Source organism: Corapipo altera, unplaced genomic scaffold, assembly GCF_003945725.1.
Source record: "Corapipo altera isolate COAL_440 unplaced genomic scaffold, ASM394572v1 67, whole genome shotgun sequence".
Lineage (NCBI taxonomy): Eukaryota > Metazoa > Chordata > Aves > Passeriformes > Pipridae > Corapipo > Corapipo altera.
Genome location: NW_020884906.1, coordinates 768,481 through 796,173, shown reverse-complemented (window position 1 = coordinate 796,173; position 27,693 = coordinate 768,481). Strand labels below are relative to the sequence as shown.

The following is a 27,693-nucleotide window of genomic DNA, read 5'->3' as shown; positions in this document are numbered from 1 at the left end:
CACTCTCAGTGTGACACTCAGTGACACCCCCAGTGTGACACTCAGTGCCTCCAGCCACGGGCTGTGCTGCTGGGCTGGAGCTGTGCTCTCACAGCTTTTGAAGGTGTTTATATAGTTGTAGTTTCCTGCAAAATTTCTTGGTTTGGATGCCCCTAAAATCTGGTGTTTCCTTATCTTTGACAGAGAAATTCTCTGATTTACTGGTACAGTAACTAATTTAGTGCATTTAAGGGGAAGGTATTATGAACCTTTGTTTTCTGTCTTAGGTTTGACATCAGGGTAGGATGATGTGAAGTCCAAGGTGAGGAGGAAGATAGTGAGGATACTACAAGGCCTGCCAATCTGGTTCTTACTGTTCAGAAAAACAAAATAACTAGACTAAGAAGCTTACTGGTAATTAGTAGCTAATGTGTTTGTAACTATCATGTGCCTTAAAATTTTCATGGTAGGAGAATTAAAAAAAAAATCAACAATGTGTTTTCTGTAATACTGCTCAACATTCTCTCTGTAGTTTAGACTGGTGGGATTTTGCATTGTATTTACACTGTACTATAAACTGAAACACCTAGAATGGTTTGATTTTACAAGTATGAAGAGGAAAAAAGGTGGATTATGCTTTTCATAGAACAAATGTTACCGTGACAGAATGTATTATTATTATAGGATCTTTCCATAATGCAGACAAGTAGAATGCTTGTTAGAAACCAGGTATGTAGGATAACAATTTGGTGTGTTTTCAATAAACCATGCCTGGAAAGAATACATGTGCCATTGGTTATCTTTTTGTTACCTCAGGTATCTCAGATATTCCTTGGCTTTGCAGCAGCAGTTTTCTGTGGCAGGGGATTATTCAACCCTAGCTCAGGTCAGTGCTCTGTGTTAGCAAAAGGTCAGTGGTAATGAGGGCAATGGAAATATCCTTTAAATGAGTGAAGCTGAACATTTTTGACTCGCTGCCAGATGCTGGAGTTGTAGCCCAGCCCTGGACTGTAGATCGTGGGATTTTTTTTTCTTTTTTTACTATACAGGCATATTTCTGTGGGAAAGACATCTGCATCACTGTTCAAAGGCCAGCACATTTGTGAGCACAAACCTAACTTGTTGATAGCTTTTCCTTTTGGGAAGTTATTAACCTTTCCCAATTTGGTAATAAAATCCGACTTGATAATAAAATCACCAACTTGTTAATAAAATAAACTTTACAAAGATTTCCTATTTCTGAAATGTGTGCAAGTATTCTCATAAATAGAATGTGTAAGAATAGCAGATCGTAGCAATGTATGAGGTTTGGTTGACATGAGAAATTGTTATTTTGGGGATGCGCCAAATAATTCACATTTGTTACTGTGGGATGGAAAAAAATCCTGATACTGAAGAGTCACCCATGTATTTAAAGCAATATCCAGGCACCAGCAGACCTTCATTCTCTCGAGGACTGCCCTGTGTTGGTGAGGTCAGCAGGGAGGCTGATGCCCCAAGCCCCCGTACGTACCCCGTGCGTCCCTGAGCCCTGGCACAGGCAGTGAGTCTCGGGGATGTTCTGCCAGGCCTTGCAGGCACAGTGGAGGTCGGGTTTCCTCTGAGAGGCTGATCAATCATTGCCAGTACCAGAGTTTGCCATCACTGAATTCCTCCCTGTACCATTCACAGCACTAAAGGTTCTGTTTAAGAGCACTTGGAGGGTCATCTCCAGCTTGCCTTCCTTATTATGCCCTCCTTGTTGCAGATGCCTTCAAAGCATTCCCAGGAGTTTTGTAAAATGCTCTCTGGATCTGTTCCTGCAGCTGGAGGATGGAGTTTCCCTGGTGCCCTGGTAAGATGTGGGCTCCTGGGCCCAGCATCCTGCTCCTGGGCCCATCCTGCTCCTGGGCTCAGCATCCTGCTCCTGGGCCCATCCTGCTCCTGGGCTCAGCATCCTGCTCCTGGGCCCATCCTGCTCCTTGGTGCCGTGGGGGTTCCGCTGCAGTCAGGAATCAGTGTTTCCTTCGTGGCTGCACTAATGTATGGCAATGAACAGCAGATGCTGTGGGTAAGGTACTGAGCTAAAACAAACATGCTGTTTTTACAACTGACCTTTTATAGCTGTCAAAATGATTTTATTTCCAGCTCCTCACAGGTTGGGCAAACAGAAGCAGTGAGTCCTGCAGGTGAAAGGTTAACCTAGTAACAATGGGCAAGAAATATCACAGCCCTCATCTGTTTAAGGTTTAAGCAGTGTCTTGGGGGAATATTCTGTCCCCGAGGGTCTCTTCCCCAGTGTCTCACTGGGAAGGTCTCTGATTCAGCCATGGCAGAATCTCCTGGTAGGAGGTGACAGGGGGGACGTTTTAAACGGGATGTTGTTTTGAGCTGACAGGGGGTTTTGCAGTGTGGCTGTTAACTGAGGTGTAGGGACAAGGGCAAAGACTGAAACTGCTGTGCTGTGCTCAGTGTGTGCACAGCAGTCCCAGGGGTGGTGTAAGATCCCTTGGAACTGAGTCCTGACTGACTGCAGCCACAGCAGGACACAGCACTGCCTGGGAGGTGTCACCTCGGGGGGACAGTTGGGATCTCAGGGGTCTGTTGCTACTCCTGTAGAGGTGTCTGTGTGTTCTCTGCCCTGTATTCAGTGTTCAGACTCTGGCTCACGGCTCAGTCTCCAGTGGGCTGCTCTTCACCTCTCACGCCGGTGGAGGAGGCAGGAGCTCTGTACAAACCTGTGGTGCTGGGTTTGCTCAGATGTCAGATGGGGTAAGGGTTGCCTGCAGGGGGGCTGTGATGCAGGAGAGTTGCTGCCTTTGACTTGTGCCACGAGGTGTGAGAACTTGCTGAAAGCTGTGTGTTGTTTTAGGGGAGTTCTTTCCCTTGGGAGCCTTCCACTCTCAGTGGGCACTCCTTAAACACGTGCTCCAGACACACAACTCCATTCCTGGTTTGGGCAAGAACAGGTTGTGTCTTCTAACTGTAATAAGATGATCTTGCAGTAAAAGTAGTTTCTTAGAATGTATTTCAATTAGAACATCCATTGTTTGCCTTTTGCTTCTCCCAGAATTCAAAGTGTGACTTATTTCTCCTTCTTATCCCTGGGAGATTTCACATTTATGTGTCAGTGACTCCAGATCATATTTGCTCAACTGACCAAAAGCCTTTTTTCTAATTGTCAGTCATGCAAACTGAGTCAGGCTTTTTTCTTTTCATCTCTTGCCACCAATAATTAAGAGCATTTCAAAAGTGTGGTGAAGTGGAAAAATTTTTCTTACATATGGAATTCTGTGAATATTCTGATAGTACCTACACTGTGTTTGTTTTTACAGCTTGCCATGTGGGAGATCCTTTCTAATGAATTAAAATACCTTTTTATACTAAAAGGTGGCTGTTATATTTGCCACGTTATTACACACATTATTCACTGGTGCATCTTTTGCAGTATCCATCCTACCTCTACAGTTTCCCATCTTCCCTAATCTGCTTGACAGTCTCTTGGACAGTAATTTTGGCCATGAGCTAGCAGTAGGAATGTGTTTTTCTGATCCTCTCCTATAAAGTGCAGAACAGTCCACCTGCTTAGCCTTACACATCCCTCAGCAGGTCCCTGAGGCTGGTTTGTTCCTGGCTCTGGTGATGTGCCCTGCAGTGGCAGGAGTGTCTGTGGAGTGCAGAGGGGTTTAAGTCCAGAAACAAGAGAGGATTCTTTGGGGTTGTGACCTCAGGTGTACAGAAAAATGTTCTGGTCAGTGATGTCTCCAGATTTCCCATGTGCTCCAGAAACCTGGCTATGCCAGTAAATGTGCTGGATGATTGTTTTCTGTTTGCCTCTGTACTGTGTAGTGATCCTCTGCTCCTCACTGGTGTCCTGGAGGTGGATGTTGTGCAGCACCCAGGCCAGGGTAGGTACCACTGCAGGAGGGTGGGCTATGAAAGGAAGAAACTCCTAACAGGCCTGAAAGAATTCATTCTGGGAAAGATGAGAATGGTTATCCCTGATTTTCACTCTGATTTGCAACTGTTGGATCTTTCTGTGGCTGTTTTGAGGCTGGAATTCCCAAGTATAGTGCAGAATTCCTGGGAGACAATGGAAGTCACGTCCCTGCTCTATTGTTTTTTATTTTTTATTTATAAATACAACCATTGCTTTACTATATAACCACAGCAGGACATGCTGGGAACTGCCACTGGCTTGGTGCCTTGTTCAGGTGAGTTGGAGACTTCAGATTAGGCTTTGTATCTTCTCCGTGACAACCCCCACTGTTCCCGAGGTTTAACAGCACTGAATGAACCAGGACCCACCTGGGGAAACCATTCTCTCTTGGCTTTATTTTTATACAGTGCCTTAAACATAACACAGCACTTCAGAGTAAGCAGCTTGCCCTGCCCCTAAAAATCACATCCTATGTATATACAGTATAACGAGCAGATAAACAGAATTTCTCAAATATTACAGTTTTGTATGCTTTTGGAAGGAGTCTGTTCCTTTTGTTCTCTGTCTGTTACTGTGTTTATTTTAATCTGTTTACTACTTCAGTGTTCCCTACATCTCCATGGGCAGGTTAATAATTTTATTTGTCTGTATTTTGCAAAATTCTGTTTTGTTTTTCTCATCACTGCATGGGTCTTTCATCTTTCAGTGTGTGTGTGCTCTTTTCTCTCACATAGAGATTATTAACTTTTGCAGTAAATATGCAAAAAAGTATCTGATATCACCATAGGAGCCTTCACTGCATTAAGGTGGCATGATAGTAACTGAGCAAAATTAGGGCACCTGAAATGGTCATTTTTTGCAACATGTCTGCTTTTTTCCACTCTTGATAACCATTAATGAGTTCAGCTTGGGGACACAAGTCTTCAGAAGTTACAGTGTATTTGTCTACCTTGCCCTAAGCCCAAACTGTGGTTGTTCAGCTTTGAGCTCAAAATAACAGACTGTTGTTAGATGATGTTTTGGTCAAGGGAAGGCAATGTGCATCACCTTGGGTTTGCTGAATTATGTGGAACAATGGCACAGAGCAGTTACCCTGCTTACTCCCAGTCTTGGTTTCCACCTAGTCTAAAAAGATCTCCACTAGCACTTGCTTTAATTACAGGCTTCAAAATAAAAGTAATTAAAAAAAAAAAAACAAAACAAAAATTAATGCATGGACAAGTGCAGCTTGTCCTGTGCAGCTGCATTTACATCATTTGAAACAAAGGTCGAGTATTAATGGCTCTCTTTATCCCAAAAACACAGCCTTTTCCATAGCATCTTCCACTTGCATGTATTCCAGGTGGGATGGATAGTTAGTGCACTGGAAATGGGGGCTCTTGCGGACGTAGGTCAGGAAATCTGGAGCTCCTGGGAAAATGACATTGTCAGCCAGGAGAACTGAGCCCTTCCTCAGCAGGTTGCATTCCTGGAAAGAAGAGAAATGGCTTCACAGGGGCTGTTAAGCAGACACTGGCCTGACTGTCCTGTCCTGTCCCCAGGTCCCACTCGAGTGCCTGCAGCCAGAAACCCACTGTGGGCTGGGTCTGGAAGGGAGAGGAGGTGGGAGAGGCTGAGTAACTGCAGGATCCTTTGTGGTCATAGACTGACTTTTAGCATGATGAGTAGAACATTAGAGAGGTTCTGAAATAGCAGATGAAGCCCAGTGGAGGTGTGCAGTTTGTTCCTCAGCTTGTTTCCAACTATCTCTACAGGATCAGTAAGGTGGCCTTGTTTTGGCTGTCACATCTAATGTTTAAAAACTTCTTTAATGTGGCATTAAACTGTTGTAGTAGCTCTTCAGGTCACCTGAGAAACTAGCACATACCACTGTGCTTTGGCCTGTCTCAGTCAGACTCCAAAACCACTAAGTGAATAAAAGAGATTTTCTGTGCTTGCTTTCCTTTCATCTTAAACAATTTCCTGTGAGTTTGTTCAGGATCTGGGCACGAAGCAGAGTTTCCACACAATGAAGATCACTCTGACAAATTTCCACAAGGCATAATTAACTTGCAATAGTCACTTCAAGTGCAATGTTTATCCTCAGTAAACCTACAAACCTCCTTTTTACTGGTATTCTTGTCTAGGAGAAGTTGCTTATCTGAGCTTACCAGCTGTTTTAAAACAAAGTCTGTTGCTAATCAGGCTGGTCATCACCCTGTGGTTACAGGCAGCAGTTGGAGCCAGAGCATGGGGTGTTTTTGCAGTGGCAGTGTGTGAGAGCAGCTCTGTTGCTGGGTGTGCTGCAGAGGCTGCTCAGCTCCCTGCTCCTGCCTCTGGGGACCGAGCCCAGCCAGCACAGGAGCAGGGTTTGAGACACATGTCCAGTGCCCTCAGACTGTTCTGCACAGCTTACAGAGCCCTACAAGAGACAACATACTGGATTTTCCACTGGTCATCAGGAGTTCAGATGCTCCTCGTGTCTGGCTTTTCTAGAAGTGCATGTCTGGACCACTTTCAATGTACATATTTCATCTGAATATTTTATATTCATACTTCATAGTCACTGTTCATATTGTGATACTTGCCAAGGGTGCATGTTGGAAGGTTTGTAACATCTGAGAAAATGGGAGGATCTTTTCTTTGTCTTTCTGCTCTTAATTTTCTTGGGGGGTTTTTGCAACTTTGTCCCACAGTTGCATCAGGCTGACCACTACCATGGAACTAAACAACCTGTTTTGGGATAAGTTTATTTTGGCTGTGTTTTGAAGGCTGAGCTCTGATAAGGATGCACTGGCTCTTCCCAGTGGAAAGAGTTCAGTCATCCTCACACAGCAGTTTAAAAGAAAGCATTCTCTGAGTACAAAACAACTGTAGGGAGGAAACATTTTCTTCAGCTACTGCTGTGTAAATTCAATACTGGCTGTTCATAACCCCAAACAAATTTCCTTTTCAAACAGCTTTCTGGAGGACAGGACTAAAACTAAAAAACAGAGGAGCCTGGATCAGAAAATAATGTTGTAGTCCACAAGGGGTCAGAAAGTACTTGGCAGGTTCTCAATGTAAGAGGCAGGCTCAAAAAAAGTGGATTTATTTGTGAACAAAAATAATTGCAAAATGACACTTCCATACAAACAGGCAGTTGTAGAAAATTGTATCAGCCTGCAGCTCCTAAGGCAGGAGAGTATCTGTGTGTGTTGTGTTCATATACAGAGATGTTTGAATCTCAGTTATTTAACACCTGAAAATACCTTCCTATGCAGAAGTGCTCTAGCAGTTATCTCACCTATCACTGCCTGCTGCTGCTGCAATGCTCACAGGAATGGTGAAGGCAGCTTGGGAAGAAATGAACATAGTTTTCCCTTATTTGGGGCTGGCCATTGATTAGACAGCGTTTCCCTGGGAAGTGCCTGGCTGGGGCAGTCTCTGAAGGTTGCTTCCCAGCCCATTAATTAGGTGGAGTGTAGACACAGAACAGTGATACCCAGCAGTGCCACCAAAAGGGTGTTTCCTCAGGAGGCTCTGCTGGCACCACAGACCCAGGCAAACAAAAGGTACTGAGGAAATGGGAGAGGTGGAGCTGGGAAATGCAGGTTGTAAGTCTCAGCTCTCCCAGGATCAGGATGGGGTTTGGGTCAGGTGTTCTGGTTGGTGACCACTCCTAGGGGGTGTGAGACCCAGCCCATTGCTCCTCCAGGAGGGATTTGTGCTCCCCTGCCTGCTCAGGAAGCAGGATGGCTCAGCAGTGCTGTGCCAAGCCCTGAGCTGTGTAGTGTCAGCAGTTACTCTCAACAAAAGTTTGGAGTCCAGGCCTTCCAATCCTCTTTTCCTGTAAGGTTGCTATTTTGGCTGCCAGTTTATAGCAGAGGAGGTCCCTCATAAAGAACAGAGGCCTCACAGACATCAAGGCATTTGCTACTTCACTTTTAAGACTGGAATTGTGCAAACTGACCTGAAGCAGGATGGTGTCTGGTGCGTATCTGTCTTTCCAGTGGTCCAGGAACACAAAATCCAGAGTATCTACTTCATATTTTTTTTTCAGCTGGGGGATAATTTCCTGTGAAGGGCCTTCTAGGAGTTTAACCTGAAATACAAATCCATCTGATGAATTGTGAACCATTAAGAAAAAGCACATGCTTTTAGCTCATTTTAAATTGTGGCCAGACATCAGCAATCCTCTGTATAGCTCAGTATTGTGCCAGTTGAATTATGTCAACAGGGTTAGATAAGGTGTACTTTTTTCTTTTTGACAAACCAACTCAGTTATGTTCCAAAATATGGATTTGGGTGTTTTGGGATCTTGTTGGGTTTTTAAAATAACAGCAGCAAAAGTGACCTGTTGTTTCTGTTGGATAATGTGTATGTTTACTGGGAACATGGGAATCTCCTGTTGAAAAATATACTTTAATTACTTTTTCTAGTTGAATCTAGTTCAGTTGAATCTTACAGTCCAAGGGAAGCAAAAAATGCAGAGACCAGGTTAGTTTAGAATAAAGCTGGAGGCTACAGTATGTAAAACTGATATGGCCAGGAGAGGAAAGGGGCAGGCCAGAGGCTGTTCTATCTTCCCCCCAGGTTTGCTGGTGTGAGCACTGTTAAACTGGGGGCAGCTGCTGCACGTGGGTTTGTCAGGCATCATACTGGGAGAGGAGGCAGAAGGTGGTGGGGAAATGTCTGGTTTATGACTCACAGCTGCTCAGAGATTAAATCAGAGGGGGGAAATGCAGTTTTAGATGTCAGTAGTACTTCAGGTTCTCTTCAAAGAGTTCAGAAGCACGTTAGAAGGTCCGTGGTGGGGTTTATTTTCCCTGGTATTCTCAGCTCCACTAAGTGAGCTGTCAGGCAGATGGGCACTTCCAGGCAGGAATCCCCCAACCTGCTGCAGACTCTGCCTTGGGATGAGATGGATTCTAGACTGGAAACACCTGCATCTCAACCAGCTGTACAGAGAGTCAAGATACCTCCATGCACAAAATTCAGATATATAGATACATAAAGATAGATAGATAGATAGATAGTGACCAATAAATACTTCTCATTTGAAGTCCATTGCACATAGTACAGCTGTTTCTTGTGAGCTTTTGCAACAAACTAGACTGTGGTTCAGTTTTTTGTAGTCAGTCTTGACAGCAATTTGAAGCTTTTTGTTTTTATAGAGAAAAGCAGCATTCTAGTCTGGGAGATAACCCAGGGGAGTCCTCAGCTGCACTGCTGTGAGAAGGCAGGGATGGAACTTGGCAGGGAGCTGGTTAAACTAAGAAGGACTTGTGGGTGCAAGAAAAAAAAAAAGAATACAAATTCTAACCAGTTTTGCTCTTGTGGTTACAGACAAAGTGGTATTTACCTTGTCTTGTACTCCAGCAAACTCAATCATCTGCCTGGCTACGGCAGCAAACTCTGGGTTGAACTCCACCGTGAGCAGACGAGCCCCTGCCTTGAGGAGCCGGGCAATCCTCACTGCTGAGTAGCCACAGTACGAGCCCAGCTCCAGGGCAACCGAGGGGTTCACCTCTTCCACTGTCTTGTCTAAAATCAAACCTGATTCAAATGCAAATAGGTTACCTTTGGACAAGAGCAAGCTGGTTCACATACAGAAGAGCAAGTTAGTGACAAGGAACTTACAAAATCCATGTGCTCAGTAGCTCAGGACATTCAAAAATGAAGGCTTGATGTTAAATTTTATACCCTATGCTTGGCAAACTGGCTTATTGGTGATCGAGTTGATCACAAAGTTGACATTTGAAGTTTTCAATATTTTTTCAACTAAAAAAATACCTTAGTTTACAATAATAACAATAAACATTTCTGAGTAAAGAATTCCGTGATTTAACTTATATTCCCAGAAAGTAACTTATATAATTTGCTGAATTAACTAATTTATAGTGTTAGAGGGGGAAAATGTAGTGGTTTTTTCCAAGAATTTTTTGCAGAAACTGGCCATATTTGTGAAATATATAACTCCTGAATTTTGAATGCTCTTGGTTGCTGCACATGTTACATGCTGTAGTCTGGTACAAAATTTCTTATCCTAAATACTGATCTTTAAAGGAAAAAAGAAAAATCTATGTACAAAGTCACAAAATAATTGGATTCACTATATGAATTTGTGGGATGGAAAACATTAGTCAATTGTGAGCAACAAAAATGTTCCCAAAAAGAAGTGACAGTGTACTGTATTGTGTCCTTCTGAGGAAAAGGATTTATGGGTGAGAAAACTATTTCCTCTTAGCTGTATGGCTGAAAACTAGATAACTAAACTGAAAAGTATTTGAAGGGATTTTACACTAAGCCATGGAATTTTTCAATGTCTGCATACACTTCATTAAGTAATATTTTTCTGGGTGTTTATGAATATTGTGATAATGATGATGATGATGCATCTTGAGGCCATGTGGTCACTCTTGAAATCTTAGAAACTAAAGATGTATTAACTTTAAAGGCTCTTATCTGAGGAAAGGCCATCTTATCAGAGCAAAACTAGAGTGAAATTATTAAGAATATAATCACAAATGTTCAAAGTTTGGAGCTTTAAGAATTCCTACTCTGCCTTTTACAATGAGGAGCTACTTTCAAAAAATATACCCATGACAGAGAAGCATTTTTATTACAATGCTTAGAGTTGTATTTCATTAACTGTGATAATCCCAGACTAAGCAAATTTCCCCTGCAACCTCCCAGCAAGAGGTACTTTTGTTTCTAATACATAAGGGAACATGTTAACATTTTCCATTATAGTTTTTTGAAAAGATTGCCACTTTCCTGCAGCTAAGAAAAAAATTTTTTGTTGCCATACTTTCCTTTAGGAGACAAGAACAAGATGATTTGCTTGCTAAATAGCAACAGTGTCTGACACCGTGTGACATGGGAAGGATTTCTTTCTTCAACAGAAACTTCTAACTTATGCTTGCATACACAAAATTCATATAGTTTAACATCCTTCTTTTTTTTTTTCAATTTACTATCTTGTTAAGGATCTGAAAGTACAGACCATAATGAACTATGCCTTAAGGGGACCTTGTGTAGGAACTGAGGTGTAACACAACCCGAGATTTTCCCCATAAATTACACACCCTTATGTGTGTAATCTTACACACTCTCAGTGTGCACTACACAAACCCCAGCTGTGGTGCTGTGGCCTGGTGGATGAGTCAGTGGATACCCCGGTGCAAACCCTCCCCCCGAGCGGGCAGCGCTGCCCACAGGGCCCTGCTGCCCACAGGGCTGGGGGGTTGTTTTGCAGCAGCAGCAGCAGAGGGAAGTTCCCATGTGAACACAATGAGCTGTCCTGTTCTGTGCTAGTCCTGAAGGATCTGATCCCTGCTGCAGTTACCTTTCTCATTGCCCACGTTCATGGCCCACTCCTTCTGGGAGCAGTATTTGTCTATAGTGTCCACCACGCTCCGGGGGTCCCCTCGCACCGCGTTCTGCAGCACGAAATTTAAAATCCTCTGCTCTTTGCTCTGGTTCATGATGAAATTGGTGACTTTCTCCCGGATTATTTCATTCCAGATAAGGGCAGCAGTGCCGTTTTTCCTGATGAGCACCACGAAGAGCAGCAAAATGAAAAGCAGGATGAAGACAATGAACAAAGGGACTGAAGAGCTCTCCAGCATCTGGAAGGAAAGAGAAAAACAGCCCAGGGTTAAGGTGGCATGGGAGAGGACTATCCTGTTTGTAAATATTAAACTGAATAACCCACAACCAACCGTTCTGAACAGGAACACACAGAGTGTAATTATGGTTTTATCTAGAGTAGCTGAAGAGGACTCTCTGTCCCTTGGCAATGGAGGGTGCTCCGTGGCACTCCCTTTAGAAGCCAATTTTACAGGCAGTCAACAAGTAGCTTTATTTCATGCTCTGGTCCCTGCCCCCACACAGCTGCTCAGTCCTGGCTCCAAGTGTGCCACCACAGAGCTTCCCAGCACCAAAACTGTCCTGACTGTATTCCCAAGGATTTAAAAGCTTAAATTGGAGCCTGCATATGATCCCACTCCCCTAATTATTAACCACATTTTTAACTTCTAAGCTGGCCTTGGTAAGAAAATATGCATTTTGAGCACAGTGTCGGCAGCCAAGGGCACTGTTGGGGGATGTTCTGTTCAAAGCAGTCTGCAGGGCCTGAGTCACTGCCCTGCCAGCACCTGCTCTGCACAGAACCTCAGCTTCATGTCTCAGGAGGACTGGACCAGCCCCCTTCCTTCCAGAGCCTGCAGCAGAGGAAACCAGGGGAACTGGTTTTCAGAAAATAGAAGCTTTTTTCCTTCTTATAAAACCTTTGACATGAGCCATCATCCTGACACTTTTGAGGCTAAAAAAATATGCATTTCCTTTTATAAAGTGAGGATGCTATCTCACTGGTTTTAAAAACATAAAGCTGGATCAGAGAAATTCTCAGGCTCATTAAATTGAAGAGATGTAACAGAGGGGCACACTGCACTTTTCTGATGGGCCAGTTCAACTGCTCTGATGAGACTGTGCCTATTCTCCCCTGAAATTCAGTGTCAGAGCTGCAGGGGCTTCTGTGTGGGCAGCACGGGGTGGGGTGTGTTCTGTTGGTGAGTTCAGGGCACCTGAATGTAACATTCAGCAGATGGGATGCATGTCAGCCTGTACAGTTCACACAATAAATCCCATCAAAGCCCCTCACTTGCATTTCAGGCAAGCCAGTGGACAGGAAGGTGCATTTACTTCCACGCAGGAGTCACAGGACAAAAGATCTGATAAAGAAAGGGTTCTTAAAATTAAGCAATTGTTTTAGCCTTTGAGATGGTGCCAAACTAAGGGGTTTGATTTGCCTGAGGACTCTTCTGCACATGAAGCTTCTCTTGCACAACTCCAAACACAACTCGTTTCTCGTGACACCTCCACTTTTCCACCCCTGCTTCCCGCAAGCAGAGGCTGGAGTTGTACCCTGGGAGGAGAGCCCAGAGGTTGGAGTTGTACCCTGGGAGGAGAGCCCAGGTTGGAACATGCTTCAGTCAGTATCAGGATGAAGGAATGCCAAGTTCATTGGTTCTTGAAGCCTAACCAGGCATTTGAACACAGGTCTAAAGGATTCAGAACCAACTCCTTAACCTCAGCAGGGTGGATGTAGTAGCCCTGCTTTTTAAACTGTTATTTTTAAAGCACATGACACTCAACTCTTTCTAGCCTCTTTCCTCCTATTATATCTCTTTCTCTTCCATCTTTGCTGAACATGGTGAACAGCTTCCACTTGCACTTGGTATTAATGTTCCACCTACCTGGAGTTCAGCAAAACCATTGCTCCAGCTGGAGCTACAACATCATCAACAATTTTGCCTAAGTTGCCCAAGACCGGAGGCAAAGGGGCGATATGATTCTATGAAATACTCCCCCAAATCTAGTCCTACCTGCTCTTGCTTACTTTCCCCAAAATTGTCCCTGAAAAAACCTAAATTTTATGGATTGTCAGACTTCCATTCTGTAGTGGGACTTGGCACATACACGTGGGGAAAATCTGTGCCAGTGATTTATTGAATCATCATACAGAACACATTTTGACTTCAGAAGATGACTGAGTTTCCATGGAGATATTTCAAGACACAGTACAGCTGATTTTGTTCACCCATCCACTTATCTGAGTTGCAGAGCAAGTATGATTTGTTTGGAGTAGTTAAAAGTCTATTTCTTTTGCTTTTAAGTAGTCACCAATGTTGATAGTTACCTTTAATGCTTTCCTTGCAAAGTCTCACCTGAGACATTTCCTTTCAGGGCTTGCCACTGTCATTAGCACATGAAAATCTTGCTTCTTGGACTTTCTGAATTTTGTTTAATATGAACCTGCTTCTTTACCTCAGTGGGGTCAGGATGGCCTGGATGTCAATTTTTCCTCTTTCCTTCTACACAGTAGCAGTTCTAGTGCCCAGGCCCAATTGTCCTGCACCTCCCCGGCGGGATTTCAGCTCTTGCCAGTTCTCCTACATGAAAATGTTCCACATAATCTGTCCACTGAGAACTTGGGCTGGGCTACAAAAATATCATTAGTTTAACATAAAATATCTCTCTAGTTTCACTTGGCTTGTCTTTACTTGACTTTCATGGCTGAGTTGATTGTATGGTGGCTGTTGATGGATTTGGATTACTGACACAGGTGAGAGAGAATTATTCTGAACTGCAGTGAAGGGATGGAGCCCAGAAACCATTTCCTGATGCCAGTAGGTATCCAACCTTCCCCCCTCTGGCCAAGGGGAGCTGTGAGCCCTGCACCCATGACCTGGGGGCAGTCCAGCAGGGGCAGGTCCCTCCAGCACTGACTGTGGCATTCAGAGCTGGTTCAGACTAAGGGCAGGCACAATCCTCTGCTTACAAGGGATCCTTTGGCATCCTCTGAGCAGCCTTTGCCCCAGGCTGTTGCTCTGGCACTCTGAGGTTCTGCCAGTGTGTTTGGGGCTGCCCTTCAGAGACCTGTCAGACAGCAGAAATGGCTGATAGCAGCAGGGTGAACTAGGGGGTTATTTGGGGGGAACAGTTCCCTCCTTTGTTGTTTAGCATGGATATGAGGCCATTTGATGGGATTTCTCCAACAGGGAGAGGCAGCCTCCCTGGGCTCCCTCAGCCCCACTCCCTGTTCCTGCAGCAATGCCAAGACTCCTCTTTATACAGCCTGTGAAGATTTCCTTTTGTACCTTGGCAAGAAGGACCTGCTTGACAGTGAAATCCTGTTACCACTGGTTTATTTACACCTCTTGTGTAACACATTTGCCAAGAAGACAAAAAATGCTATAAATTTAAACTCAAATGTGTGTGATTTGGGGATGATCTTAGACCTAGAACTAAAATTTAAGCAAGGAAACAATTCAGCTTGGCCATTCCTATAATCAGGTGCTCAAAGGGATCCTTTTTTTCAGAGCCTGAGATCTTTGCACTTTTGAGTCCCACCTGAGTGCTACAAAATACAACAGCAGAGCCCACCGGCCTCCACAGACCCTCAGAGTTGCTCACAGGTAGCAACAACCTTTAGAGTACATGCTGCTTTTTCTATTCCTAGACAAGTTCACTTATTTTTGCAGCATCAAGGAATGTTTTTCAACTATTGTGTTTTTTATTATTAATACTGCTGTATAACAGCCCAGCACCTTCATAAACCAGCTGCATGGGTTGTTCTTAGCAAAGCTCCTTTAGGAGGCAATTATCCTGAAAAGCAATTTCCAGAGAAGGTACCTTCTAAAAGGAGCAAAACAGACATGTCTTGGTTTTCTTTTTTTTTTTTTTAAACAGTTTTTTTCAAAGTTTGTCCATCTTAATTTCTGTTTTCTTAGGTGTGAAAATAAATTTACAGCAATAGACTGTAAAGGCAGACTGCCAAGAGCAAGATGCACTGGTGATGGTCATGCACCCAGAGGGGAAAAAGGATCTGTACCCAAACAGTTAATTACTTTCATATTCTTAGCTGGAAAATATTTGATACGAAAATTAAGTGTGTAATTCAACCAATTTAAAACTACCACTACCTAGGAGACAGTCATGTTATGACAGCTTTAGAAAATGCAACTGTAATTTTAGCTTTAATGTGGATTCATGAGACTCATTAAGTATGCAATAAAACTGAACTTGCACACAGTCAAGTTTCCCATAACCACTTATTACAAGGCAGCTGCTCTTATTATTTAATGCTTGTACTGAGGTTCCAAATACACAGGTTAGCACTGCAACCTCTTCTGTGCTTTAGAAACACCATAAGAAAGTGAGCCTTCTCTTTGAAAGCTAAAAGTTGAAGTGGAAAATAGTAGGCAAATGAAAAATTCAGCAAGAGAATAAACAGAACTGGAGGGACAACGTTCTGGAAAGGAATGAATAACACGTATCACTACATCTGCTTCGGAGAAGACGGAGTTTAAAAGAAAACATATTAAAATTTCATGCCCAAACCTGTCAAACTACTGATGAGCCTTTCTAAAGCACTGAGTTATTTTCTTATGCATCTAATCTTCCTCATTCTGGCAGGTTTCATAAGCCCAACTGGTAACTGGATAGTGCAGTTCAGCAGTTTCCCCTGCTGCAAACCATGAGCAAACAGTCAGTGTTTGAATGCAGTACCTCTGCTTCAGCTTCCAGAGATTTAAAAAGGCACTTTCAAAGAGAGAAGCAGACACAAAACGTGGGAATATGCTGTCCCAACTTACCTGCCTTTGTCAATAAAACACCTAAGTCACTCCAATGGCTATAAAAGAAGCCTCCAGAGACTGGCTCACACTTAGGGACCTGTTAGCTGCCAACAGTTGTGAAGTTGGGATTTGGGATCCCCTTACTATTACAGGATCTCCAGTTTTTCTAAAGCCATAAAATGGAGTATGATTATGAGTAATTAACAAGATGTCATTCCCTGCAGATGCCAAAATAAGAGATGACAGATATTCAAATACCTGCGAGGTTGAAAGTGGTTGGATAGGACATTTTTCTAATCAAAGTGAATCCTTCTAAGCCTAATTACAGAGCCTCTCATTACAATTTTAGCTTGGATAGACTGATATTGCTTTGCTTTGTACTGAAAATTAAGGTCTAGACATTATAAAAAAGTATTTTTTCTACAAAGACAGTACATATATTAGACTGCTATTCTCCAGGGCTGGAATGAAAGTAAACTTTGTGATCCTGAGTCAGGGGACTGAGCTTTGAGTCTCATTTTGGCAATGTTTTTCTGATCTTGCATGAGCTGTCTTACCTACATCTGTGTTGCCACAAGAGCAAGTTGAAGTTGTAAAGCTGTACTAAACTTTTTCAGAAAAGTCCCTGCTATGAATATATGGATAACACCTGAGGAAAGGCAAGGGCATTTTATCTGCATTAACTAAAGAACACGATTTTGGGATACCAAGGCAGCAAATGCCTATGTGACATAATTATTCCTGAGTTTATAAACAACTGGGAAAAAGAGGAGACAAGCAGTGCTTCAAACTTTCCTAAGTGCTTTCAGCCTGCTGACAATTGAGACCTTTGAGGAAAGATGATGTTACAGCCAGTCCTGCTATAATTTTTCCTGCATTTAATCTAACTGCCAAGTACTGGTTGGTTGTTTAAGAGTTTATTAGGAGTCTCCAAGCATTCAGACAGTACTTTAGCATTCTGATGCTAGAGGGTTTAGAATCTAATTTTGACTTTATTAGCTCACATAACCTAGAGAATGGGGAGCACTTGGTAAATTTGTATCATTCAACGTTTCTTCAGAAAAGATCCTCTCTGCTGGTCTGATGGTATTGAGGATAATAGAAATGGTCCACAATAGTGGAGTGCCTGGGGACAACAGGGTGTAACACTGCAGAGTCACTGCTGCTGAATCTGCAGAGAGAAGAATGTTCAGTTGCAAACAATTTTGAGGGTTTTTTCTACACAGGCCATACAAATCAACAGATTAACCCTCCCAGAGCTGAGTGTGAAGGAGGTAGGTTTACCCCTGGTTTTTAGAAAAGGGTTTAAAAGGTTTTAAGTTCAAACTTTTTAAAAACTTCTGCTGAAATTATGCTTTTAAGTATCTCGTGCACACAAGTATGCAGAGGATTTGCATACTAATAATGTTTATGGAGCACTGTGAAAACAATGCAGAGCAGTCAGCACATTTCTACACATATTTTAACAACGTCCTGCACTAGGCCAGAGGAGATCTGGGCCATGGCTGGGACTGGAGTTCCTGACTCCCAGTGCTATGCTGTCCTGAATGAGGCAATGTCTGTTTTGTGGCATTTTGCTTTTCTTGATCTTTTCCCAGAGCAAGAAAGGCAGAGTATTTTGGTCAGAAAGTCTAAACTAACTTCTGCCAAACATATTGTATCCTTGTTGCTGTAGGCAACACAATTCAACAGTTTTATAATTTGGTACTTTTAAAGGTCAAAGAAATATCTTTTTACTTCCTATTCTTTCATAACTGTTTATGTATTTTCAAGTGAGTGCAACACTGTGAAGAATGATCAGCATATTGCCAAATGTGAGTATCTTGTATTTCAATGGAAACTTAGTGTGGGAGTTTGTTTTCGTGATGTCAGTGGAAAATCTGAATGTCAATCTGAACATACTTTATATAATTTTTCACTAACTATTTCTTGCCTGAAATCTAGATTTCCCTCTTAGTTCTTTTTAAAATTACTACAGTTTAGCTTTGTTTCCATAACTACAAAAATTCTGTCTTCTATAAATGCAGAACTCTGGTGATTATTTCCTGTCCCCCACAGCCTTTTATCTTGTCTTTTTCCCTCCTCTCAGGTTGAAAGGAAACAAATACAGGTTTTTTCTTATTGAATGAAAGGAAAAGAACATGTGGATCTGATCCAGCCTGGCCTGGTGAACACTCTGCATGACTGCAGCCAGAGCTTGGGGTGAGAGACTTCTCCAAGGATAAGAGATGCTCTTTAGTGGGCCTTGAGCAAAGACAGCGTTTCAGGAATACCATCCCTTCAGGTACCCCTGGGAAGGGTTTGTTTCTGACAGTCCTTACTCCCACTCTAGCACCCTGGATGTGTTTGCACTGTTTGTCCAGAGGCTGAGGCCAGTGGTCAGTGCAGCTCAGCAGCACTGTACAAATCCCCCCTGGCAGGCAGAGCACTGACAGCAGCAGAGTGCTCTGCCCTGACAGCACACTGGGAGCTGGTCTGGAAAAAGTTTTCTTAGCTGAGATTTTCATTTCCCCAGGGGGTAAAACAAGTTCCTGTTGAATGATTTCGCCCCAAATGGGGTAGGGGGAAAAGGGCTGGAAGAGCAGAGACCAAAATGGCTGGTTGTGCTCCTGAGTATCAACTGACAGACTATTTCACAGTCCCTCCTTATATCACAGGGCTGAATCCTTAGTGTCCCAAATCCCCCTGCATGCTCCTGCCCTGCTTCCAAGGCTACCAGCTAATCTAGTGTAAATCTGTCTCTCTCCCAGAACAGCTTCCTGCTGCCCACAAGCTGCTCTTCAGGCTGAGGGGGAGTGCATGACTGAAACTGGGTAGTGAGGACACCCACTGAGGGATCTGAAAGATTAGGAAGGAAATCTTTGCTGAAATGATGACTTATTTCTATGGAAATGAACAGCTCTAACAGGCCAGGCAAGGTGGGACAGCACAGCACAGCAGGTAACCAAGGCACCACGTGGAAAGGGGCAACCTGAGACAGAGCAGGGTATGAGACCTTGGTCTTAGATCCTGAGTGAATGCCCTGCCCAGAAAAGTAGCTGGAATGGGCAAAGAGGGTCTCTTACTTTGGCTAGAAATTGCTTTCTGAGAAATCTCTCCTGACAGAGCGTTAGGACAGCCTCACACATTAACATCTTTTTTCAAGGACTGCTGCCAAAATTATGTTTTTTCAGAAAATTCCCAGTCAGTTCTACTTCCAGTGATCCTGAAGGAATGCTGAAAGACAACAGTATGAGACTGGCAGAGATAAAGCTCATACCAGATGCAGGCTGCTAAGAAATATTGCTAAACATGAGTGACGAGTAAATTGTTTGCAGTGTTCATATGGTCAGACTCTTTTTCCACTGATGCAAACTAAAGCTAAAAATCAGGACATTTTCCTTTTGCATTTAAATACTGCAGTGCTGTGCAAATCCATATGGTTCTGAACCTGAGGGCTTTGTTAGAGAAGTCCACGGCTGAGTAAGCAGAAAAAAGTAAGCTTAAGTGCAGACACAAAGTCAAGGTTGTTTATGGAGCTCATTGGTATGACGTGGTTGACATTACTGGTAAATATGAGTTTGTTTTTAAAGGACAGAAGGTAAAAAATACCTATTAGGGGCATCAGAAGGATACTCTATAAGCAGCAACAGGACTAGCAAGCAAAAGTACTAGCTTTTTGTCTCTTCTTCACAGACATTTTGCAGTAGCAGAACTCCCTCTTGAGAAGGAAAACCCCCTTAAAATACATGTGCAGAGAAACCTTTATAAAAGCAGCTATTCAGGCAAATGTGACTGAACTGAAGCTTGACTTGCATTCAGCTTTTTCTTGAATACAAATGAGTACCACATTCCAGCATACTTACAGCCATAAATTACATATTCAATTCAGTTGGGGCTATCTCATCTCACTTCTTTCAGCTGTCAAGGTTTACAATGCAGTACAAATGCACTACACACAAATATGTCCTACTCTCTCTCTGAGAAAGCTGTTGCTGCCCACGGACTGGCTTCCTGACAATGAGTGCCACTCAGAACGTGGAAAACACCACTTCTTTCACAGGCACCCCTGTTTAAAACAGTGACATTATCGAAGATAACAAATCCTGTCAAGCCTGAGAAATAAGCAAATACAAATAAGTACCTTTCTCAGTATAGCAGAAGCTGTTCCCTCCGATCCTTCCCTGTGCTGCTCTCCTGTGGATTTTACAGAATAAGAGTCCAAGAGCCTGCAGTATTCAGTCACATTCGATCACATCACAGGAATAGCTGATCAGTTCTGTGACACGGGCTCTAAAGGGAGCGGTGTCCTTTTCCCCAGTTCCTCCTTTCACAGGTTTCTGCACTCCTTAAAGGTGCTCGGTGCTCTAATAACCGGAGAGAAAGCTCTTCATCTCCCCCCTAACGACAGAGCTCCTGTTACTTAGTTACAGCACAGTGACTGCTGACAAAGTCAGGTAGGAGCCAAATCTGTGCTCAGGGTAAATGCTCTCCGTTCAATCAAGCAACTCCAGGAATGAATTTGGCCCGGGGGATTTAGTTCTTTTTTCAGCTCAGGCGTGGCATGCTCCAGCCAGAGCAGAATTTGTAGGAACAAGACCTAGACCTGGGTTAAATATAGTGCTGCTGGATGCAGGGGAGGTATGCAAAGCAAATTGCTTAATGGCAACTACTGGAGGAGGTGCAATCAATATATTATAAAAGTACATCTGAATTTCTATAGCTTCTAGTTGGGAAATTATTCTGCTACAAACAGCTCTAAGATAAAAGAAAAGGCTTATTCTGGTAAATCTTGTTCTCGGCTTGTCTGTTTTGTTTCCTTCGAGGTGGGAACAATATAATCCAGCTGCAATTAAATTGCACCATCGAAGAAACTAGTAAGAAAAACAAAAACCCAAACACAATGTGGTAGTAGTTCTCTCCTGTATTCTCACTGCAAAGCTCAGACCTAGTCAGTAAGTGTTTGAAGCTCTAGCCTAGAAACTTTTATAAAGACTTGAAGAATGGGGGGTTTATCACATGTGGCAGAAACAGGAGCTGAAGATCTGAGAACAGGCTTTGCCACATGATAGGAGAGGGCCTTGAAAGAACTGGGGACTAACTGGGAGCATGACAAGAGAAAACAAAAACATTTTAAGTGGATGAATTGAATAAAGAATTGTAGAGAAAAAGACGTAGGTGAAGACTGAAGTGTTTTTAGTAATAACACTAAACCAAACATAACTAAGACCCTGCAATATAGCACAGTACCCCAGGTCCATACAGAACAACTCTGAAGTATCCCTTCCATGTACAACAGAGCTTTAGCTCAACAAATATTTTCTCATAATCCAGACATCAAGCAGAACAAAGAATGAAATAAGCAATACAGCACTCCAGCTTCACTGACTGTAATTTCCTGTCCAGTCAAAAGCTGGTTGTGTCTGCACAATCCCTCATGCCACCCACAGTCCAAATTAACACAGAACTGGTTTTCCTGCTGAGCTGTGGAGAAGAGTTTAAAGCAGTAACACTTACTGTGAGCACTGCCCCTGTGTAAGTGTGCAGCTCTGCTCTGGAGATGTCCCTGCAGGTCACTACAGCCAGTTGTGAACTGGTGGGTGGGGGCAGCCCAGCTTCTGCTCAGGAGTGTAAATTAGTGCCAACACTTCCCAGATTGAGCAACGTCCCATGACGACACTTTTAAGAGACTTCTAACTTCGAGCTGAGTTATATTCTTCAGGCTGGAAGCATGGGAGGAGCAAACTTGCTTCTTCCTGCCCACAGCTGTTTACTTGTATGATAAAACCCTTGCTGTTGTCTAGATATTTCATTACACAAGTAACAATGGTGAATGGCAATAACTGCAAATTAGACAAAGCCAGAGGTTCAGCTGGTTAAACCACCCAAACTGGGTGTCCATAAATTGCCTCCATGTTAATAGAAAGTTGAAATCTTGTAATATATTATTATGGGATATTTTTTTTCTCCAAGAGAAGTTTCTTTGGTAAGCTGTTAGACATTGGTTTATGCCTTTTTTTAGTTTACCTGTTTACTCAGTACAGGGTCTATTTAAAGATGGATATTTTTGCAAGTTTTTACTAACAGACTAACAATGCTTCAAACTCCAGAGTGCATAAATTTATACACTATTCACATGACTTATCCTTGTCTAGAGAGTAAGAATTCACCCTCATATTAATAGACCCAGGTTAGAGAACTGTGGAGAGCTATAAATATATTGGTGTAATACAATTTTTACGGCAGGCCAAGATCTTAAAAGATGGATTTGGTATTGCAGGACGTCAGGATGCTGGATTGCCAGGGCACATCCATGGGAGGAGGTAGAACCAGGATGCATCAGCTTGGGAGCAGCATCCCATGGCTGGCAGCAGGTCAGGACACCTGGCTGGCTCGGGCTGACTCTCTGTGACAGTGACAGGGCTCAGCTCTGCTCTGGCTGCACCAGCCTGAGCACACCTGTCCCGTCTGGGGCTCCAGCTCAGTCACAGGAGGCAGTGTGGCACTGCTGGCCCACTGGCTGTGCACAGCACAGAGCTTTTCCCAGCAAATCCGTGCCTGGCATAACAACAAATGGCATTCCCTGCTTCCAATAATCCTGGCCAAAGACTGGTTTTTAAAAGCCTGAACAAAGGCAGACAGGAGAGCTAGCACATTATCATAAACCCACAGATCATGTGAAACACTGAGTGGAAGAAAATTCTTTTGAGTTTGCATTTTCAGAATAGCAGGAGGGATTTTCTTTTATGTGAATTTGCTGTTTTCCACAGCCAAATTAGTTTCTCTTGCTGAGAAACATGGAAAAGAGAAAGGAAGCAGCACTTATGTCTGAATCAGCTAACTGCCTGGCCATACCTAAAATAGGAAAGAGCTACAAGAGAAGAAAGAAGACCAGTATACAGTTTATGCTCTAAATTCGAACAGATAATAGGAGGGCTTAGACTATTTTGTGTTACTGTGCATCTTAAAGGTCATCATGCAGACTGAGAAACACTTTCAGCTTTCAAAGACTTTATAACTACTCAGGAAAGCTCTGAAGCAGCTAAGTCTACCCTGTTTCTGTCTTTTCTCCCCTCCCTTTTTTTGGTAATATGTCTTGAAGCATTTGAATGAAGTCAAGAACTGGTGTTACTTGAAGCTTCATCTGTTTCTGCTGGTTTTTTCCCTCACTTGCAATCAATTACTTGTTCAGGACAAACTATGAACAGAAGATCTGTCTTAAGGAGGGAAGGAATAAAATGGCATAGATTAAATTCTGGACAACGACTCATACTCTCAGACAAACCTATGAAAACAGTAAAAAAAGCAAAAGAAAACAAGGGGAAAAATAGGAACCCAGGTGAAATGTTCAGCTATTTCTGTTGGTTTATGAACTCATGCACAAATGCTTGCAGCAGAGGAAACACCACTAGCTGAAGGATGTATTCTTTGTAACAAGATGCCCTTTTGGGCACTTAGAACACCAACCGTTCTAATACATGCTTTTAGAATTACATTTCTAAGTGGAATTTAAATTAAATTACATTAATTCTCTGATGCCTATACTTTTCTTACCTCAATGTAGTTGTTTTAGATATATTTATAGACCTTACATAAAAAAATTATTAGTTAATTGAATAATTACTTAATTTGTCCCATCTTAACAAAATGTTGTGAACTTTGTAGACTCCCCGTGAAATCCAATCTCCACCTCAATCTCATAAACCAAAATTAGTCATTTTCTTCCCTTATCAGTTTGGCTTTTAACTGTCCTAAAGATTGATTTGTCAAAGCTCTTAAAAACAAATACCAAAAATGCAGCAAATTATAGCAGAATTGGATCATAAGCAAACAGCCACAGACTCCTTCATGCCAAAGCAAAGCAATATCCAACAAAAAGTAACATTGGAAAATTCTTGCTACACAAAGCTTTTTGTAGCTCTGGGGTATGGTTCTCTCAGTTGCCAGGGACTATGTCACTATTTCCACTTTTGTATTCCCCTTCTGCCATGCCTTTCTTCCACAGGCTTCCCCTCCTCTTCCTCACTGCTGAGGACACCACACTACACACCAGCAGAGGAAAACAAGCGTGGAAAAGGAAATCAAACAGCAAATGCAATTAATCAGGAGAGATGGTAAGAAACCAAAACATCCTACCTCCCACAGAGACAGCTGAGTTCAACCCCTGCTCCAGCAGAGTTTATTGACTCCACCGTCAATTATTAATGAGGTCATGCCACAAAATGCAGCCTCTGACAGAATCAATTCCCCACCCCACCCACTAAAAAGGCAACAATGGGATGACTTCCAAAGACAGTATCTACCTGACACTCTCTTTTTTCCTCCACCCTGCCAAGCTGCTGATCTGGGAACAAGGCATAGAGGGAACCATGCCAGAAAAACAGGAGAGACAAGAAGATGTGCTTGAAAAGTCAAAATTTCTAAAAAGTTCAGTAGAAAAAAGTACTTGTTTTTGGTCATCTTCACGAGGAAGAATTTAAGTGAGCCATGGATAAATGTAACTCAATGTATTTCATACAAAGGAAAAACCATACAGAATTCCAAGCTGTCTCTAAAATAAATTCAAGAGGAGCAAGTCTGCCTGTTACCAAAACTAATTCATGACTTACAAAGCATCTTTTCTTGTTGAATGGATTCTAAATTCTATTTCTAAATCAGGGTGTTTCCTTTACCCCTTTAATACCACACTGTTTAAAGCACACTGAATAAACAACTCCCCCTGGAAATAAACCAAACCACATCTAATGTATAAGTTAATTTATGACTTTAAATATGACTAGCTAACACTGAAAAAAAAATATCTGTGGAAATATGATGTTAAGTTTGATAGCTATCTTGCAAGGAGTTTTTTTAATCTCAGGTTTTGAAAGTATATGTTTTCACTGCAGAAACACAAGGCTTCGTATAAATGATACTAGAATGTATTTGCCACTAAAGGACTTAATGTTTGTTTTCTTAATAGAAATTAAGATACATATATATATATGTAAACAAAAGTATAACTAATTACCTAATCAACAGAATGCTAACCACAAAAGAGTTAAAACAGGAGTAGGAAGCCACAGGAGCTGAGCCAAAGACACATTAGAAACCACATCTGACAACCAGAATCTGTCTGTGGTCCCTGATAAAGATTTTTGAAGTGCAGCACAGACACACCTGCTCAGAGCTGACAGCAGCAAGGCTCAGGGGCTGCTGCTCCCCCTGATGGTGCCCCCAGGAGCACAACCCCCTCCCCAGCACTGCTCTGTGCCTCTGTCGGTCCCAAGGATGGAACTGGTGAGAGTGAGCAAGAACAAGTGGAATGACACACCACAGCTCTGTGCTTTGTCCTGCAGCCCGCAGCCCTGGTGGGAAGGCTGTGGAACTGCACTGGGCTGTGGGGTACAGCTGGTGACACCCCCTTCCCACGGTCTGACAGTGGCACTGTGGGTGCTTCTTGTTCCCAGCTGACTGAAGAAGGACGCCAAGGGACAGCAATGACTCGCTCTCGAGCCACAAAAGTGTGTGTTGCTATGTTTGGGAACACCCAGAAGAAGCTGCCATCTCACCAGGGCTGTGTAGGCTGTGGTTCCCTTAGGCTCTGAGCTCTAAAATGATGAAAGCAATCAGTAATGCCAGTGTACAGTGGGGCTGTTTCCATGGGCACTTGGCCAAGATCCTACCCTTGAAAGAGTTTAGAAGCTTTACTCTAAATTTATCATCAATTCCTTCCTAAATTGCCACTTCAGGTGCTGTTCAAAGATAATGGTTTCTATCAACAGCTTTCACAGGATCATCAGAGTTGAAAGAGACCTTCAGGATCATCTACTCCCTCGTCAACCCAGGCCACCATAACCACCCCTAAACCATGTCCCTAAGTGCCACATGCAGATGCCTCTTGAACACTTCCAGAGACAGTGACACCATCTCCCCCCTGAGCAACTTATTCTGTTGCCTGCCACTCTTTCAAGGTAAAGTTTTTACCCTAATATCTAATCTGAACCTCCCTCAGTACAATTTAAGGCCATTTCCTCTTATCCTTTCACTCGAGACACAGAAGAGGCCAACCCCACCTGCCTTTCATTTGGTTCAACTTGGTTTCGCTTTGCTTTGCTACATTTGAGGCCTTTCCTTATTAGCAAAACACCACAGTGCTGCAGGGACTTTTCTTCATATAAACCTGTTTTGTGTTTGGGGTGATTTAATTCTACCCTTAATCCTACTTGTCTGAACTAAATCTGTGTGAAGAGCACATGCTCAACACTGCCTGTTTCAATTCGGAACAGCGGCTAAAACAAAAAGCTGAAACAACTTTGCGTGCACGTACCTGAAAAGCATAAAGGATTAGTATCTGAATATGCTTTAGGTTTCTTTAATTCAAAGGCCCCTCAGTACACTCTAGTCATGTATTTCTAATGCTGTTTCGTGGGTAAGAGTGTTTCTAGTGATTTATTGATTGGTGCTGCAGGAGGTTTTCTTATGTTTAGTTTTTTTTAACAGTGGTGATACTGGAGAAAGTCATCAATCCACTTACCAAAGCGATAGAAATTCTTATTTCAAGTGTTTTCAAACACTGACGGAGTGAACAAAAATAATCAGACTGCGCTGGAGGTGATGTCAGTTCCACAAAACTTTCTTTTGCGTATTTTAATTTCTTGCCATTTCTCTTCAACTGCGGAGCAGAGGATTGATGGTGTCTGAAACAAAATGGTTGGATGCTGCCCTCTTGTGAGCCGGGCTCCTGCTCCAGAGACTGAACCAAGACTTCTAAAACCCTTTTTCTGTAGAAAAAGTGGCCGATTGTCTTGTCCCAAACTCGGATTTGGCTGCAGTGGCATTTAACGCGTCCAACCCACCACCGAGAGCAGCAGGCAGGGGCCGCACTCTGCTTCACTGAAGGCCAACAGACAGCGCCCCTGAACGAGAAAAACCGCGTCCCCTTGATTTGTTCGGACCGATGCCTGCTTTGAGGCCTGTTAGCTGGGGCTGTCAGAAGACATTACAGGCATTAATAACTCCCGTCCGGAGCAGGTCTGGGTTAATCAGCAGCTGCCATGTGGCCCAGGGACGGGAAAGGCTGCGGGGGGCTGTGAGGGGCTCTGACAGCTCCGGCCGAGCCGGCTCTGCCCCATCACAGCCCCAACGCCTCAGAGCTGCTCCGGGGGCGCGTTCCCTGTCCCACAGCGCTCCCGCCTCCGGGCTGAGGGAGCCGCTCCTCCGCACCCGAGTCCTCCTCGGAGCCCTGAACCGATCGTGGTCACAGGAACGCGAGTGGTCTGTAACACCCCCAGGAAGGGACAGGCTCCGTCCGGACCAGCTCCTCAGAGGTTTCTGTCAGCCTGAGCCCCGCAGCTGAGGAGCTCTGCCACAGAGAGATGGGCGGGTCAGAGGGGACAGAACAGGGCCTGGATATCACTGAAGGCTCTCTGGGCAGTCACCGTGATCCTCGTCTTTCCCATAGAGCCTTCCCCGAACCCCTTCTGCACCAGCACCTGGGGGGAAGCCTGTCAAGCAAACTGTGGTGGGTTGTTTTCCCTCCTAAAGTCTGATTTTAACGCACACGCGCTCCTACAGCGCCAGATCCCGCGCCCGCCCTCCCCAGCGCCGTGAGGGCTCGGCCCGCGCGCTCCCCCGGCGCGGCTCAGGCGCGGCGCGGGCAGCCCGTGGGTCCTGGCGGGCCGGTGCCGGTGCCGTACAGCATGGCGGCGCTGTGGCGGGCGGGGCCGGTGC

The 27,693-nt window shown here is 43.6% G+C and overlaps 2 protein-coding genes across 5 annotated transcripts in view; one reads left to right on the top strand and one right to left on the bottom strand.

Moving 5' to 3' along the window:
* Window positions 1–4,072: 4,072 nt before the first annotated feature.
* The window catches only part of COMT (catechol-O-methyltransferase), a 24,400-nt gene continuing 779 nt past the window's right edge, over window positions 4,073–27,693 (bottom strand). The window contains exons 1-5 of one of the 4 annotated variants that reach the window (XM_027652051.1): window positions 24,118–24,166; window positions 11,208–11,490; window positions 9,222–9,415; window positions 7,830–7,961; window positions 4,073–5,366 (exon numbers count right to left, since the gene is read on the bottom strand). In XM_027652051.1, the coding sequence (XP_027507852.1) occupies window positions 5,187–5,366; window positions 7,830–7,961; window positions 9,222–9,415; window positions 11,208–11,490 (789 nt within the window). In that variant the 5' untranslated portion in view covers window positions 24,118–24,166 and the 3' untranslated portion in view covers window positions 4,073–5,186. Of the gene's footprint in view, window positions 5,367–7,829; window positions 7,962–9,221; window positions 9,416–11,207; window positions 11,491–20,125; window positions 20,409–21,498; window positions 21,676–24,117; window positions 24,167–27,693 lie in introns of those variants that run through there. The other 3 variants (XM_027652050.1, XM_027652049.1, XM_027652048.1) reach the window with 3 other exon arrangements.
* TXNRD2 (thioredoxin reductase 2) overlaps window positions 27,414–27,693 on the top strand; it is a 31,108-nt gene continuing 30,828 nt past the window's right edge. Inside the window, exon 1 of the mRNA XM_027652041.1 lies at window positions 27,414–27,484. The gene's annotated coding sequence lies outside the window, so the exon portion shown is untranslated. The remainder of the gene's footprint in view (window positions 27,485–27,693) is intronic.